At 34.7% G+C, this 12,334-nt stretch overlaps 1 protein-coding gene across 4 annotated transcripts; it reads left to right on the top strand.

Moving 5' to 3' along the window:
• Positions 1-2,312: 2,312 nt before the first annotated feature.
• On the top strand, positions 2,313-12,003 carry LOC104225254 (uncharacterized). Of its 4 annotated transcripts, none has more exons than XM_009777018.2 (4): positions 2,313-2,523; positions 2,618-2,775; positions 5,951-6,532; positions 10,884-12,003. In XM_009777018.2, the coding sequence occupies exons 3-4, from the start codon at positions 5,981-5,983 to the stop codon at positions 11,733-11,735; spliced, it is 1,404 nt and encodes a 467-aa protein (XP_009775320.1). In that variant the 5' UTR covers positions 2,313-2,523; positions 2,618-2,775; positions 5,951-5,980; the 3' UTR covers positions 11,736-12,003. The 4 variants fall into 4 exon arrangements, with proteins under 4 accessions (XP_009775320.1, XP_009775319.1, XP_009775321.1 ...); XM_009777017.2 differs by having other exon boundaries at positions 2,313-2,533; XM_009777019.2 differs by lacking the exons at positions 2,313-2,523; positions 2,618-2,775 and adding an exon at positions 4,191-4,675 and having other exon boundaries at positions 6,033-6,532.
• The last annotated feature ends 331 nt before the right edge of the window (positions 12,004-12,334 follow it).

The raw sequence follows: 12,334 nt of genomic DNA, 5'->3' as shown, positions 1-12,334 counted from the left end.
CTATATATTTTTAAATATTTTTCAAGATTTTAAAATAGCTACAAAATATTAATAAAACTATTTTTTTTGGTAATTTTCGTTTTAAATATTAAGATAAAATATGAGGTAATATTTTTGTATTTTTTCCAAGTTAAAAATTACTATAGAATATTAATAAAACTATTTTTTGTAATTTTCGTTCTTTAATAAAGACAAAAATATGACGTAATATTTTTGTATTTTTTCAAAGTTAAAATGACTATAAAACCTTAATAGAACTATGTTTTATTTATTATTTTTTTTGTAATTTTCGAAATTATACAAAGTACAAAAATAAAGTGCAATTTTTGTATTTTTCAAGTTTATGAGAAATACATAAACTAAAATTATATATATATTTTTTGTGATTTTCTTTTTTCTTTGAAATAAAGTAAAAATAGTTAAAATAGCTGTTCTAGACCCAATTTCACATATTCACGCTAAAAATGTGAAAATTCTCGGGGAGGGTCAAAAATCACGTGCTTACACATGCCATACGCTTTTGCTGACCCAAAGAAAGTAACTATATTCTCATTGCAAATGCTCATATTAAGTCCTAGAAGGACAAAGTCTATGGTACGCTTAAAGCGTATAGACAAATCGGTTTCAAATAAAACTTCTTGATAAAGAAGATGAGCAAATGATCAAACTGATCATAATAAGGAGGCAAGTGATCTAGAAGATCCCATTGGGTTTTATTTAGTTAAGATTTTAACGAGGCACATTATCTGTTGAATAGACATTCAAGGGGAGTGTTATAAATAGAATTCTATTTAAGGTGAATGTCTATATTTAGAGAGATTCTAGGGTTTATTGCTTGGTGGCTAAGCTAATCTCTCCCTATAAAATAGAAGGTTATATTCTATTGTAATTCATCCCATATCAATAAGAATTCTCTTCTCTCTACTTTTCTCTGTCGTACTCTTCTTCTTCTTTTATTGTTTCATCTCATAAAGACAATTATATTCTAACTTATAGGCATATCAAATATATATTAAATAATACAATCGTGTATAAAATTATGTTTACCTACATAAATATTTTTGCAAAAAAGATATAATAATGAAAAAGGTAATTTCACCTAAAACTAATTATTTATTAAAGTTTAGTATGTTTAGATGATAAAAACTAGAGAAAAATATTTTTGAATTTTATTTTAGGAAAAATATTTCTGATGTGAAAGAAGAAATTTAGTATGAGATATAACACTGTTATGACTGGCTACCTTTTATTTTTACAAGATTACATTTGATTTAAATTTTTGACTTCATTTTGAAAAGCTTTATGAACAACATCTTAATTAAAATTATAAACTTGTATCTTAAAATATCTATTGTAAGAAAAGTTAAAATTATTTTAGTAGTTGCCAAAACTTATTTTTTGGTTATTTTTAATGTTGAAGAATAAGAAAAAAAATTGTAACTCCAACCGCGCGAAGCACGGTCCATTTTACTAGTTAATCTTCTAAATAGATTTAATTTATATTTGATGTTGTAAAGAATAAGAAGTCATTTGTTTTTTCGTCATATCAACATAATGCTTCAATTAAAGGAAATTAATTAAGTGTGACTTTTAAAAATATATAAAGAGTAATTCAAATTAAAATTTAATTATTAAAATTATTAAATATCTTTTTTAAAGAGCATCCTAAAATTTTATAAGACCGGAGGGAACATGCTTTCTTGGTTCACTAAGAATTTAGTATATGCATGTCACACTTCCGACTCAGATTTTCCAAAATATATTGGCCTCACAAGCAATTATTAAACGTAATTATGCAAGAACCTGTCAAGTCTAAAAGCTAGATATATACTCCATGTCTACTATATTAAAAATAAATATTCACTTTTACTTGTCCAGTTTAAAAATCAATAGATAATTTACCAATTTATACTTATTTTACCCTTCATTAATTATTACCTATTTTCAATCTAACATATAATAAAATAAGGGTGATATAGTAATTTTTTTTATTTTTTGAATGGGTATGTCAAGTCAGTAATGGACAAACAAACTTGGATAGAGGAATTTATATAGATATATAAAAAAGGGACAAAGAGTGCTGACATGGCACCTCTCATAGTCCATAAAATGTATTTATTTATTATCTCATTTTTTTGTTTTTTTTTCAATTTTACTGTTTATTTTGTTTAAAATTTAAACAAGTTCCTAATACATTAAAGGAGAAGACATTGAAAACGAAACATACAAACACGACCGTTTCCAACTGTTTCATGACCTTCCTCATTCCCAGAAGAAACTGTTCATTTAAATTCCCACCTTTTCGTTATCTCTCTATGAAATTTCTCTTATAATTGTCTTCTTTAATTACTAAATGTTCTATTCATCAACGTGTTCTTCAATCGTTTCAAACTTTTATCCTCGGACTATAATTGCTTATTTAATTTGTTACATAATTTATCTGGTGTCCATTCTCATATATATTGCCATCTCGCTGGTAGAGGCACCTCCCTCCTAGATCGTTTGGAACAAGTTGCTAACAAGGTTGTATTAGGTGAAACTCTTTCTCACTTATTTTGGTCGACAACTTCTAATTAATTAACACAATTTGCATTACTTTATCTTTCTTTTCATGCAGATTCACTTAAATACAATGATTTTGTGTTGTTGGGGTTGTCATCAACGTTTCTACTATATTTCTCAGTTGCACTTTTCCGGTTGCAGCAACTGAAATATGATTGCAACAACTATGGAGCAAAGTCCTACTCAGAAGCCAAAATTGTTTCTTAGCCAGAGGTATACAACTCCTCTTTCTTTTATATCATGACCATAAATATGATCACCAAAGGGATAATTCTCTAGAGGCAAGTTATTTTCTATTACAACAATAATATTTTTTTCCTTCCAATTATTTTATCCTGGTATTAGCTTTTATTAATTCAAATTATTTGATTTTGTAGTTTTGGAAATTTTGCATAAAATTAGGAAGAGATTAAGGGGAGGCAAAGGAAAATAAGAACAAACAAATGGAAAAGGAAAGAGAAATAGAAAAAATAGAAAAGGGAAGGAAAGGGAATTTTCGGCCGAAATTGGAACTTAATTTGAGAAGAATATTTCATATGGTTTGTTTCATATATGGTAGGTTTCAATTACTTTATTTATCTTTTTTCTTTTACTACCTCATGTTTTATTTAAAAAATAAGAAAAAACTATAAAAGGTACTAATAACTATAAAAAAAAAGTTAAAATGTAAACCTTTTCGGAGTATGAGGGATAAACTGACTAACTTTTATTGTGAGTTTGGATATAGAATTTTCAAAAAATTTAAAAATAAAATTTTCGTATGCAGAAACTAAAGTACTATAAATCACAATAGTTAATAACTCATAATATTTATAAAGTATTTCTAAAAATGTGCTCAAAGATAAATTTATTGAACTTTCAAACAACAATAAATTCACATAAAATGGAACAGAGGGAGTATATTTTAAATAGTGAAAGTACTTTTTATTTGAAGTAGTTATATGACAACCATGACAAAACTAATTTCAAAGGAATTATCACTATATTCTAATTTTATAAATTTTGCACGTGAAAAATAGTTTTATAACCGCGCAAATTGCGGCCAAATACACTAGTTAATATATAATACTACTACTATACGAAAGTGTTATTTTTTCTTAGAAAAATCGCAAAATAGAGTGTTGTGATGGAATCATTTTATGGTGTTGCTTAAGTCAACTACATAATTTAATTTCTAAAACGGAAAGTATAGTAATGAGGCTAGACTTAAATGTGTTGGCAGCAGTGCTACAACTACAAGTATACTTAAAGCCCGTTTGGCTGAGCTGATTTAGGGTAGGTGATAAACATTAGGTGCTGAAAAACATAAGTGCTGAAACTGATTTAAAAATAAGCAGTTACGTGTTTAGATAAAAGTGCTGAAATTAATAATAAGCAGCTGAAAAACTGGGTATATGAAGAGTTTTGTTTTAAAAATAAGTATTTTAGGGATAAAATAGTAAATATTTTGGTCAAACCTAAAGTGCTTATAAGCTGAAATTTGATAAGTTGGGGAGACCAACTTATGACTTTTGACTTATTTTTGGCTTATAAGCACTTTTAATTTTACTAAACGCGTAAATAAACCAAAAAATACTTATAAGTCAGTTTGAACAACTTATAAGCTTAGCCAAACACGCGCTTAATCATAAACTCGATGAATGAATGAAGCAATAATTAATCTTCTATGAGACAGCAAATGGTTACAGCTACAGCTAAGGTCATGGAAACCCAAGAATTAAGAATTTTCGTCATTGTAACACTTGCTCTGTAGAGAGAGAGAAAGAGTCACAGGGAAGAGAAGTAAAGGTGGGAGTTGGAGGGCCAAAGGGAGGATCTTTGGTCTGAAGTTATCATAATCATCATCATTAATTACATTCCAAGATCCAATACTCTCGACTTACTCAAGCCTTTCCTTTTCCTTGTCATCTCCCCCCTGCAATCTGGGCCGGATTTTACAGAAAATTAAATGCCCAAATTAACCTTTAACAACTAGTCTAGCAACTGATAATAAGGAAATTCATATGCAACAAACTTGATAGATTAGCTGAAGTATTGCGCAACCGAGTAGCTATTTGACGCTTAAAACATATGTCGAGAGATTTCGTTCAATCCACGACTAGGTTGTTTTCTGGTAAGTTTCTTTTCTTTGACTGTCAGCAGAATTTGACTCTTTTAGTTCCACCTTTGCCCTTTTTTCTTCTCCTTCCTTTCTGAGAATTTATTTTTGTTATTCTTTGTGGATCTTGAGCTGATCAATTTAGCTTGTTAATTACGTTTGCTTTTGTTTTATCATACTTGTTAATTATTCCTCTAGGCATCTATGTCAAATGATAGTCAAGACAATAGAGGACAGCAAGTGCATCATAACATACAATCTTTGTATTTTTTTTTTAAAATTTGTTTCTGGGTGATAAAGTTGCAATCTTTTGTATGGTATTGACTATTGAGACATACAGAGTGATCAAATGCATTGGAGCAACAGGATTGAGGTTGGAGTTTAAACTTTAGCCAATTTCCACAATCTGAGAAAGATGGAAACTTTTAACAATTCAAAACACTAACATTCTATGTGCAGTTTATACCGCTATAACTTTAATAGGGAGACTAGCTATTTTATAGAGAGCCTACCCATCACAACAACAACAACAACAACAACCCAGTATAATCCCACTTAGTGGGGTCTGGGGAGGGTAGTGTGTACGCAGACCTTATCCCCACCCTGGGGTAGAGAGGCTGTTTCCAAATAGACCCCGGCATCCTTCCCTCCAAGAACTTCCCACCTTGCTCTTGGGGAGACTCGAACTCACAACCTCTTGGTTGGAAGTGGAGGTTGCTTACCATCAGAGCAACCCCTTTTGTCAGCCTACCCATCACAGGCTTATGGAAAAAATGGGTCTCAGTATCTATCATAATTTGTATTAAGGCCTTATGTTTTATTTACAACTTGGACCATGCTCTTATCCTTTCGGGTTATAGTCGATGTAATAATCGAATTCTCACAATCTAATAAAATTTTCTATAACTAGCGATTAATAAGTCGCGTGCTCACTGATAAAATGTTCCATTTATTTGTATCTTTTGTTGGTACTCAAGAAATCCACTAGATTGAATGCTGTTCAAACAATTGATTATGGATGTATCATATTGTCAGCAGTCAACTCTGACAGAGTTATGAGTTCAGAAAACTTGATTTTTAGTTATTTTGTATGCATGTCCATACTAGTTATATAATTTCATCTATTTACGAAATATTCACCTTTATTGAGAGAGATGTATATGTACAGATATGTGTCAATACATGCAAGCACAAGTACATATCATCTCTATTATGCTCTGCATATCCATTTTCTTTTGTGGTTGTGGCTATAATTCTGGATCTCCATTAGTTTGATTTTCTTTACTGCAGCATTGTCTTCAAGATAAAAAAAGGAACAAAATGAGGTTCAAGAACAAATCCAGGAAACCAACCACTTTACGTTGCAATGCAGGACGCAGATGCTCATTTTCAGTTCTTGTATGGAGCCTAGTTGGTTGCCTTCTTTTACTTAATCTATACTCCTTTATTAGCCAAAAAGATGCACGCCGTGGGGGGACACACTTCCATATAAACCAGCACCCACACATTCGTGAGCTTGAAGAGGTTGAGGAGGAAAATATACAGCTTCCACCACCAAGGAAGCGATCCCCACGTGCTGCCAAAAGAAAGCCTAAGCGGCCAACTACCTTGATTGAAGAATTTCTTGATGAGTCTTCCCAGCTAAGGAATGTTTTTTTCCCTGGTCAAAGAACTGCTATAGATCCTCGTAAGAGTTCTGAAAATGATACCTATTATTATTACCCTGGAAGAATGTGGTTGGATACTGAGGGAAATCCTATACAAGCTCATGGGGGAGGTATTCTATATGATCAGAGGACAAAAATGTATTATTGGTATGGAGAGTATAAAGATGGGCCAACATATCATGCTCACAAAAAAGGAGCAGCACGAGTAAGTTCTGGATTTCATACATTTTTCTAGGTGAATAGCTTCTATGTTATTGCTTTCTCTTTATTTGAACTGCCCCTCCTCTCTTCTCTCTAAGTAGATATACATGTGAACTAGTGGATACATCGTGTATATTTTCTATGTTGAACTAGGTAATACTTTTGTACAGCTTGCATACATATCTGAGTAAGATGGTTGGTTGGTGATACATATCTGTGCTCAGCTGTTGGGAAAAACTGCTTTCGATGTGATCCAGGGTAGGCCATGAGAGATTGTTGAGATTAGATCCCAAGTATAAATAGAATATCACGCTTGAACCAACAATGTTGAAAATGTAAATGAAAAAGGAGATACTCTATCTCTCCTATAACTGTACCTTTTTAATAGAAAGAAATATGGCCTTGTGTTACTCTTGGCCTTTCTTAACATTACTAGAGAACCTGTAAGTTGCTTGCGAAACCTTCCTGCTCGACCTGTGGTCCTCTCTTTTAGATTAGTTAATGATAGGATTGGCATGCTTTGAACATAACAAGGCACCTTCTGCCCCTTTTTCACTCTATCCCATTCCCGGGGTTCAACTACATAGAGGATATCACTGTGTATTGATGTGCAGTGTGCTGTTAATGAAGCTGTGTGTGCTTTGTGCTGTGAGCTATTATAACATGGGAAGTATACCTTTGAGTTTCAGCTTGTTCTTCTGTATTCCCAATGTGCAAACAATTCCCAAAACCATTTCAGTTAGTTTCATTTGTGGTTGGTTTTACGTACCAAGGCGAGCTTATCGAATTTTAGGCTAGCTAACATGATTTTATCTTGTAAGTTTCAGGGGGCTGATAGCTTTGCGTGCTCTTTGAGGGGTCTATTAAAACAACAACATCTTCTTAAATCCCATTGGGCAGCCAAAAATAAAATGAATAAGGAAGAAGAAAGAGTGGCTGGTTGAATATGAAGAGGTTGAAACATCTAGAGTATCATCATATACAATATCAGACCACAGCCAGATAGAATCATCAGGGGAAAAGATTACTTATCGGGTTTTAGTGAAATTTTATGTTGAAGATTGGTCTGTTCCCTGTTCACGGGCAGATTCAACAGACTAGGCAACTCTCTTTTTTCCTGGACACATCTGGCTCTTAAAAAGAGTTTTAGCAACTTGCTTTTGTTTTGAAGTTGACTTAAGTTGGGTAAAATTTTTCAAGCCCTTTTACTCTGTTCCTCCTCTCCCCGTTCCTGCTGTCCAAAAATAGCCTATGGAGAATAGCCAAGTGGTAATGCATTCGTATTTGGTACAGCCATGTAACGGTTCTTTTCTGTTACTCTAGATTATAAACTCCTGGTTGGTTTTGTCAAGAATGAACTGACGACTACAATAAATAAAGAATGGCGTAGCCTATATCCTGTTCTATGGTCGCACACCGTTCTAAAAGATGAAGATGAATTAGTAGGATCATTCCCGTAGCTCGTTTTGAACAATTGAGATAGCATTAAGCCTAGCACAAAACAAATTTGGACTGCTAATTTGTAGGATTATTAAGCCTTCTAACATAGTTAAGGAAGCAAGGCCAAGGAGCTCAGGAACTAGTTTATGTTTTTAATCAGTTGAAGGTGTTATTTAATTGGAAATCTCTTTAACCTGGAGCAGATGGAGTCACCTATTTTAATATAGGGCAGAGTTCCTTTGTTTTTCTTTGCTGTTGCATGTACAGCAATGTGGTGCTCAGGAAATGATAAGCTCCTGATGGGAATTGGACCTTGCATACTCTTGAGCAAGTGAAGCTATAAACAGGGGGGAGCTAGCTCTTCGGTTACGAGTTCGGTCGAACCCAGTAGCTTTGATCCAAACCCTGTATTTGTCTTAACAAATCTATTGAATATGTACAGATTATTAATTTACAACCGAGTAACTTAAAATGACTAGAATCCCGAACCTATAAGTTTCAAATCCTGGCTCCCATCTGTCTATGAAACGCTCAATCTTTTCTTTTGTTAAGTCAAATATCATTTCATTAATTCAAGACCGACCTCCAAAAGATCTATGTACCAGAAGTTTCTCTTAATGAAAAGATACATTTATTCCCTGCCCCTCATCTTCATACATCACGGCTATCCCATGTAGCACGTTATTCGTGAAGCAATTTAACCAAACTTTGGAATTGTACGACCTCCTAGTCTTGCAAGTTCCTCCTAGATCTCAAACCCAACAAACTTCTCCACCTTGTAGCCTTTGTGCCCGTTGCACTGGCATCTCCATTTGGCATGAAACTTGGTGCGTTCAATGTAATTTTCAAAGTATTGCTTCCACACCAGTTGTGTCCCCAAAAGCTTACCCTTCTCCCATCATCCGCTATAGAAGAAACATTCCCGTCAAACTTTTCTCACCTCTTCATAGTATTCCTCCATAGACCGCACCCATTAGGAAGTATAAGATTTCTAGTCCCCATCCCCCTTCCAAGATTCCATATTTCTCCGCAATCACCTCTCTCCGAAAAGCATTCTCCTCAACCTTAAATCTCCTATAACCATTTTGCCAACAAACCTTGTTAAAAACCTTTAAATTTTTAATCCCAAGCCCACCCTAACACTTTGGTGTCGTGATATCTCCCGATTTACCAAGTGAAACTTCCTCTCACCGCTTGATGAATCCCATAAAACATTCCTTTGAATTTTTTCCAACTTTCCTGTAACACTAGCGGGAGTGTCCAATCTTACTGTATTCTCAATCAACACTTCCTTTCCTCCTTTGGACAAGTATCTCTTTTGCTAATCTCCAAGCCTCCTTTCTACCCTCTCTAACACCGATTTCCAAGCTAGTAGGACCAAAAGATAAATGATACTAGGAAAAAGTGATTTTTTTTTTGAAAATTCTGTTTAACTTTTTTCATCGCCTGGAAATAATCTCATAGTCCTTTCATTCTATAGCAAAAATGGCATGGCTGGCTACTTTTCCAAGCTACAAGCTACTTCCACTGGCCCCATGCTTGCTTAATTCTTACGCTTCAACTTCACAGAGTCCTCTAACTCTTTATCTTTGGGGTACTCAATCAAAGTCAAATAAAGAGAACGCTACTGCAAAAACTGTGAGGTTGTTACAAACAACAACAACAACCCAGTATAATCCCACTAGTGGGGTCTGGGAAGGGTAGTATGTACGCAGACCTTACCTCTACCATAAGGTAGAGAGGCTGTTTCCAATAGACCCTCGGCATCCTTCCTTTCAAGAACTCCCCACCTTGCTCTTGGGGTGACTCGAACTCACAACGTCTTGGTTGGAAGTGGAGGTTGCTTACCATCAGAGCAACCCCTCTTGTTTTAAACTGTAAATAAATTATCAGCAACCTCTCCATTACTCCTCCTTACACAGGTAACACCAACTTATAATAATAATAATACATTTCCTCTTTTCTAAAATTGTTCTGCTGTAAGAATTGCATCCTGGCTGACCATGTGAAGGAGGTCAATTTCTTCAGCAGATTTGTACTCCATCCTGTCTTACTTTCACCATTTTCTTGTAAGGACTTAGGTAATTGGATCTCACTGAGAATGTGATCTCCCTGCATTCTCTTGTTGCTGGAAATCAATAAAATGATCTGTATAAAAAAAAAAAAAAAAAATATATATATATATATATATACTAAGAAAAAAAAGAGAAAAGGATCTCACTAAAAATGTAGGGGTGCCCAGAGGCGGAGCCAAAATTTGAATTTATGGGTTATGAACTTGCCAAAAGCCATAGCTTGTTTTAGTTGTTGGGTTCGCAATGAAATATTTATATATATTTAATGGATTTCCTAATAAAATATAGGGTCTAAGCAAAAGTTGATGAGTTCGTCCGAACCTTTTAGTAGTGCACTAGCTCCGCCCCTGCTAGTGCCATGTCCCTTCCATACCGTAACTGAATCTTTTTTATGAGCTTATCCGTGTCCTCCCAATTCCTGCTACGCAGTCCCTCAGCCACTCAGTTAGAGGTCAATTCCCTAATAAGCAATCTTTAAAAAGTTTTGCTAAGCTCCTGGACAGTAGTAGAAGCAGTTGGTATTCATTTGAGGATGAGTGCCTCTTCGTGGGACAGTTCAGTGTCAACCGTCTTAGATGAGTCTAATGGGATGCAGATTTTTCAGATATGAGGCTTGAGTCAAAGGTTGTCACTGTATCATATGCATTGTGATACATGAGCTGTTCCTTTTATTATATGTATAGGTTATGATGCTTTTCCTAGGTTCCTAGATTGTCAATCACTTGTCCATTATCTAGATTGGTTCTGCTGTGTTGGCAAAAGCATGAGATTTATTCTTGGTCTGGGAACTAGTTCTTCTTTAACTTTCAGCTTTTCATCTCAATATTTTCTTCCGTTCAGGTTGATGTTATTGGCGTTGGTTGCTATTCATCAAAAGATTTGTGGATGTGGAAAAATGAAGGCATCGTTTTGGCAGCGGAAGAAAACGATGAGACACATGATTTGTACAAATTAAATATACTGGAGAGGCCAAAAGTAATTTACAATGAGAAAACAGGTAAATACGTAATGTGGATGCATATTGATGACACAAACTACACGAAAGCTTCAGCTGGTGTCGCCACTAGCGACTTTCCCACTGGTCCCTTTGATTATCTGTACAGTAAACGGCCCCACGGATATGATAGCAGGGACATGACAGTCTTCAAAGATGAGGATGGTATAGCATATCTCGTCTACTCCTCGGAGGACAACAGTGAGCTTCATATCGGTCCACTTAACGAAGAATACATAGACGTGACCCAAGCCATGAGAAGGGTTCTTGTCGGACAACACAGGGAAGCCCCTGCTTTGTTCAAACACGGCGGGACCTATTACATGATCACATCAGGTTGCACTGGTTGGGCTCCAAATGAGGCCCTGGCTCATGCAGCTGAATCAATTTTGGGGCCGTGGGAGACCATTGGAAATCCATGCATCGGTGGAAACAAAGTTTTTAGAGACACAACTTTCTTTGGTCAGAGCACATTTGTGCTTCCTTTGCCTGAGCTACCTGGTTCCTTTATTTTTATGGCAGATAGGTGGAATCCAGCTGACTTAAGGGATTCAAGGTATGTGTGGCTACCTTTAAGAGTAGCAGGGCCTGTGGACCATCCTCTTGAGTACAATTTTGGTTTCCCTTTATGGTCCAGAGTCTCTGTTTATTGGCATAAAAGATGGAGACTTCCTTATAGGTGGCAGGGGAAAAAGTGAGTAGGGGATACAGGGAATCATTTGTACAATATGTTCTCCATTTTTTTGTTTTTCCATAATTTTGTTGTTGTTGTTGTATTATTTTTTTCAATTTAAAAATTAACCAGTTCTATGCTCAATAACAACAGGTGTAAATTTTTAGGGTTTGAACTGCTATGCCTAATTCTCATCCTGGGCATCTGTATCGTAATACTGTATAATTTTTAGAGCTAGAATTACTATTGTTGAGTGAAACCAGCTTGGACTTCTTGTTTGGGCTGGCGTGGAATTCTCTTTTCCTTTTAGTTTTTATGTCTCGATGTGTAACTTTATTAAAATTTATCCGAATGCTATTACTGAAAGTGCTATATTACCGGTTAATACTTAATAGTTTAACACAAGAAGGAAAAAATGTAAAGCTTCATCTGTGCGAAGAGAGAGAGAATCCGTTTACACTTGTGAAAGGTTTCGGGGCATTGTCATATATACCCACTTTTAGGGTCATCAATTGAAGTTATACTCGCATTACACAAATTTTTGCAAAGTGTACTTGCTCGGATTTGAAGTAGTTCAATTTCTTTAATGCAACTTTAGAAATTCAAATTTAAAGTAGTTTAATC

This window comes from Nicotiana sylvestris, chromosome 2 (assembly GCF_000393655.2).
Source record: "Nicotiana sylvestris chromosome 2, ASM39365v2, whole genome shotgun sequence".
NCBI classification, from domain to species: domain Eukaryota; kingdom Viridiplantae; phylum Streptophyta; class Magnoliopsida; order Solanales; family Solanaceae; genus Nicotiana; species Nicotiana sylvestris.
This window is presented reverse-complemented; position numbering and strand designations above follow the sequence as displayed.

Excerpts from the sequence above, each read along its gene's own strand:
- LOC104225254 (XM_009777018.2), top strand. The coding sequence starts at position 5,981 with ATGAGGTTCAAGAACAAATCCAGGAAACCAACCACTTTACGTTGCAAT. Across the intron at positions 6,533-10,883 it reads ACAAAAAAGGAGCAGCACGA|GTTGATGTTATTGGCGTTGG; the intron begins GTAAGTTCTGGA and ends TCTTCCGTTCAG.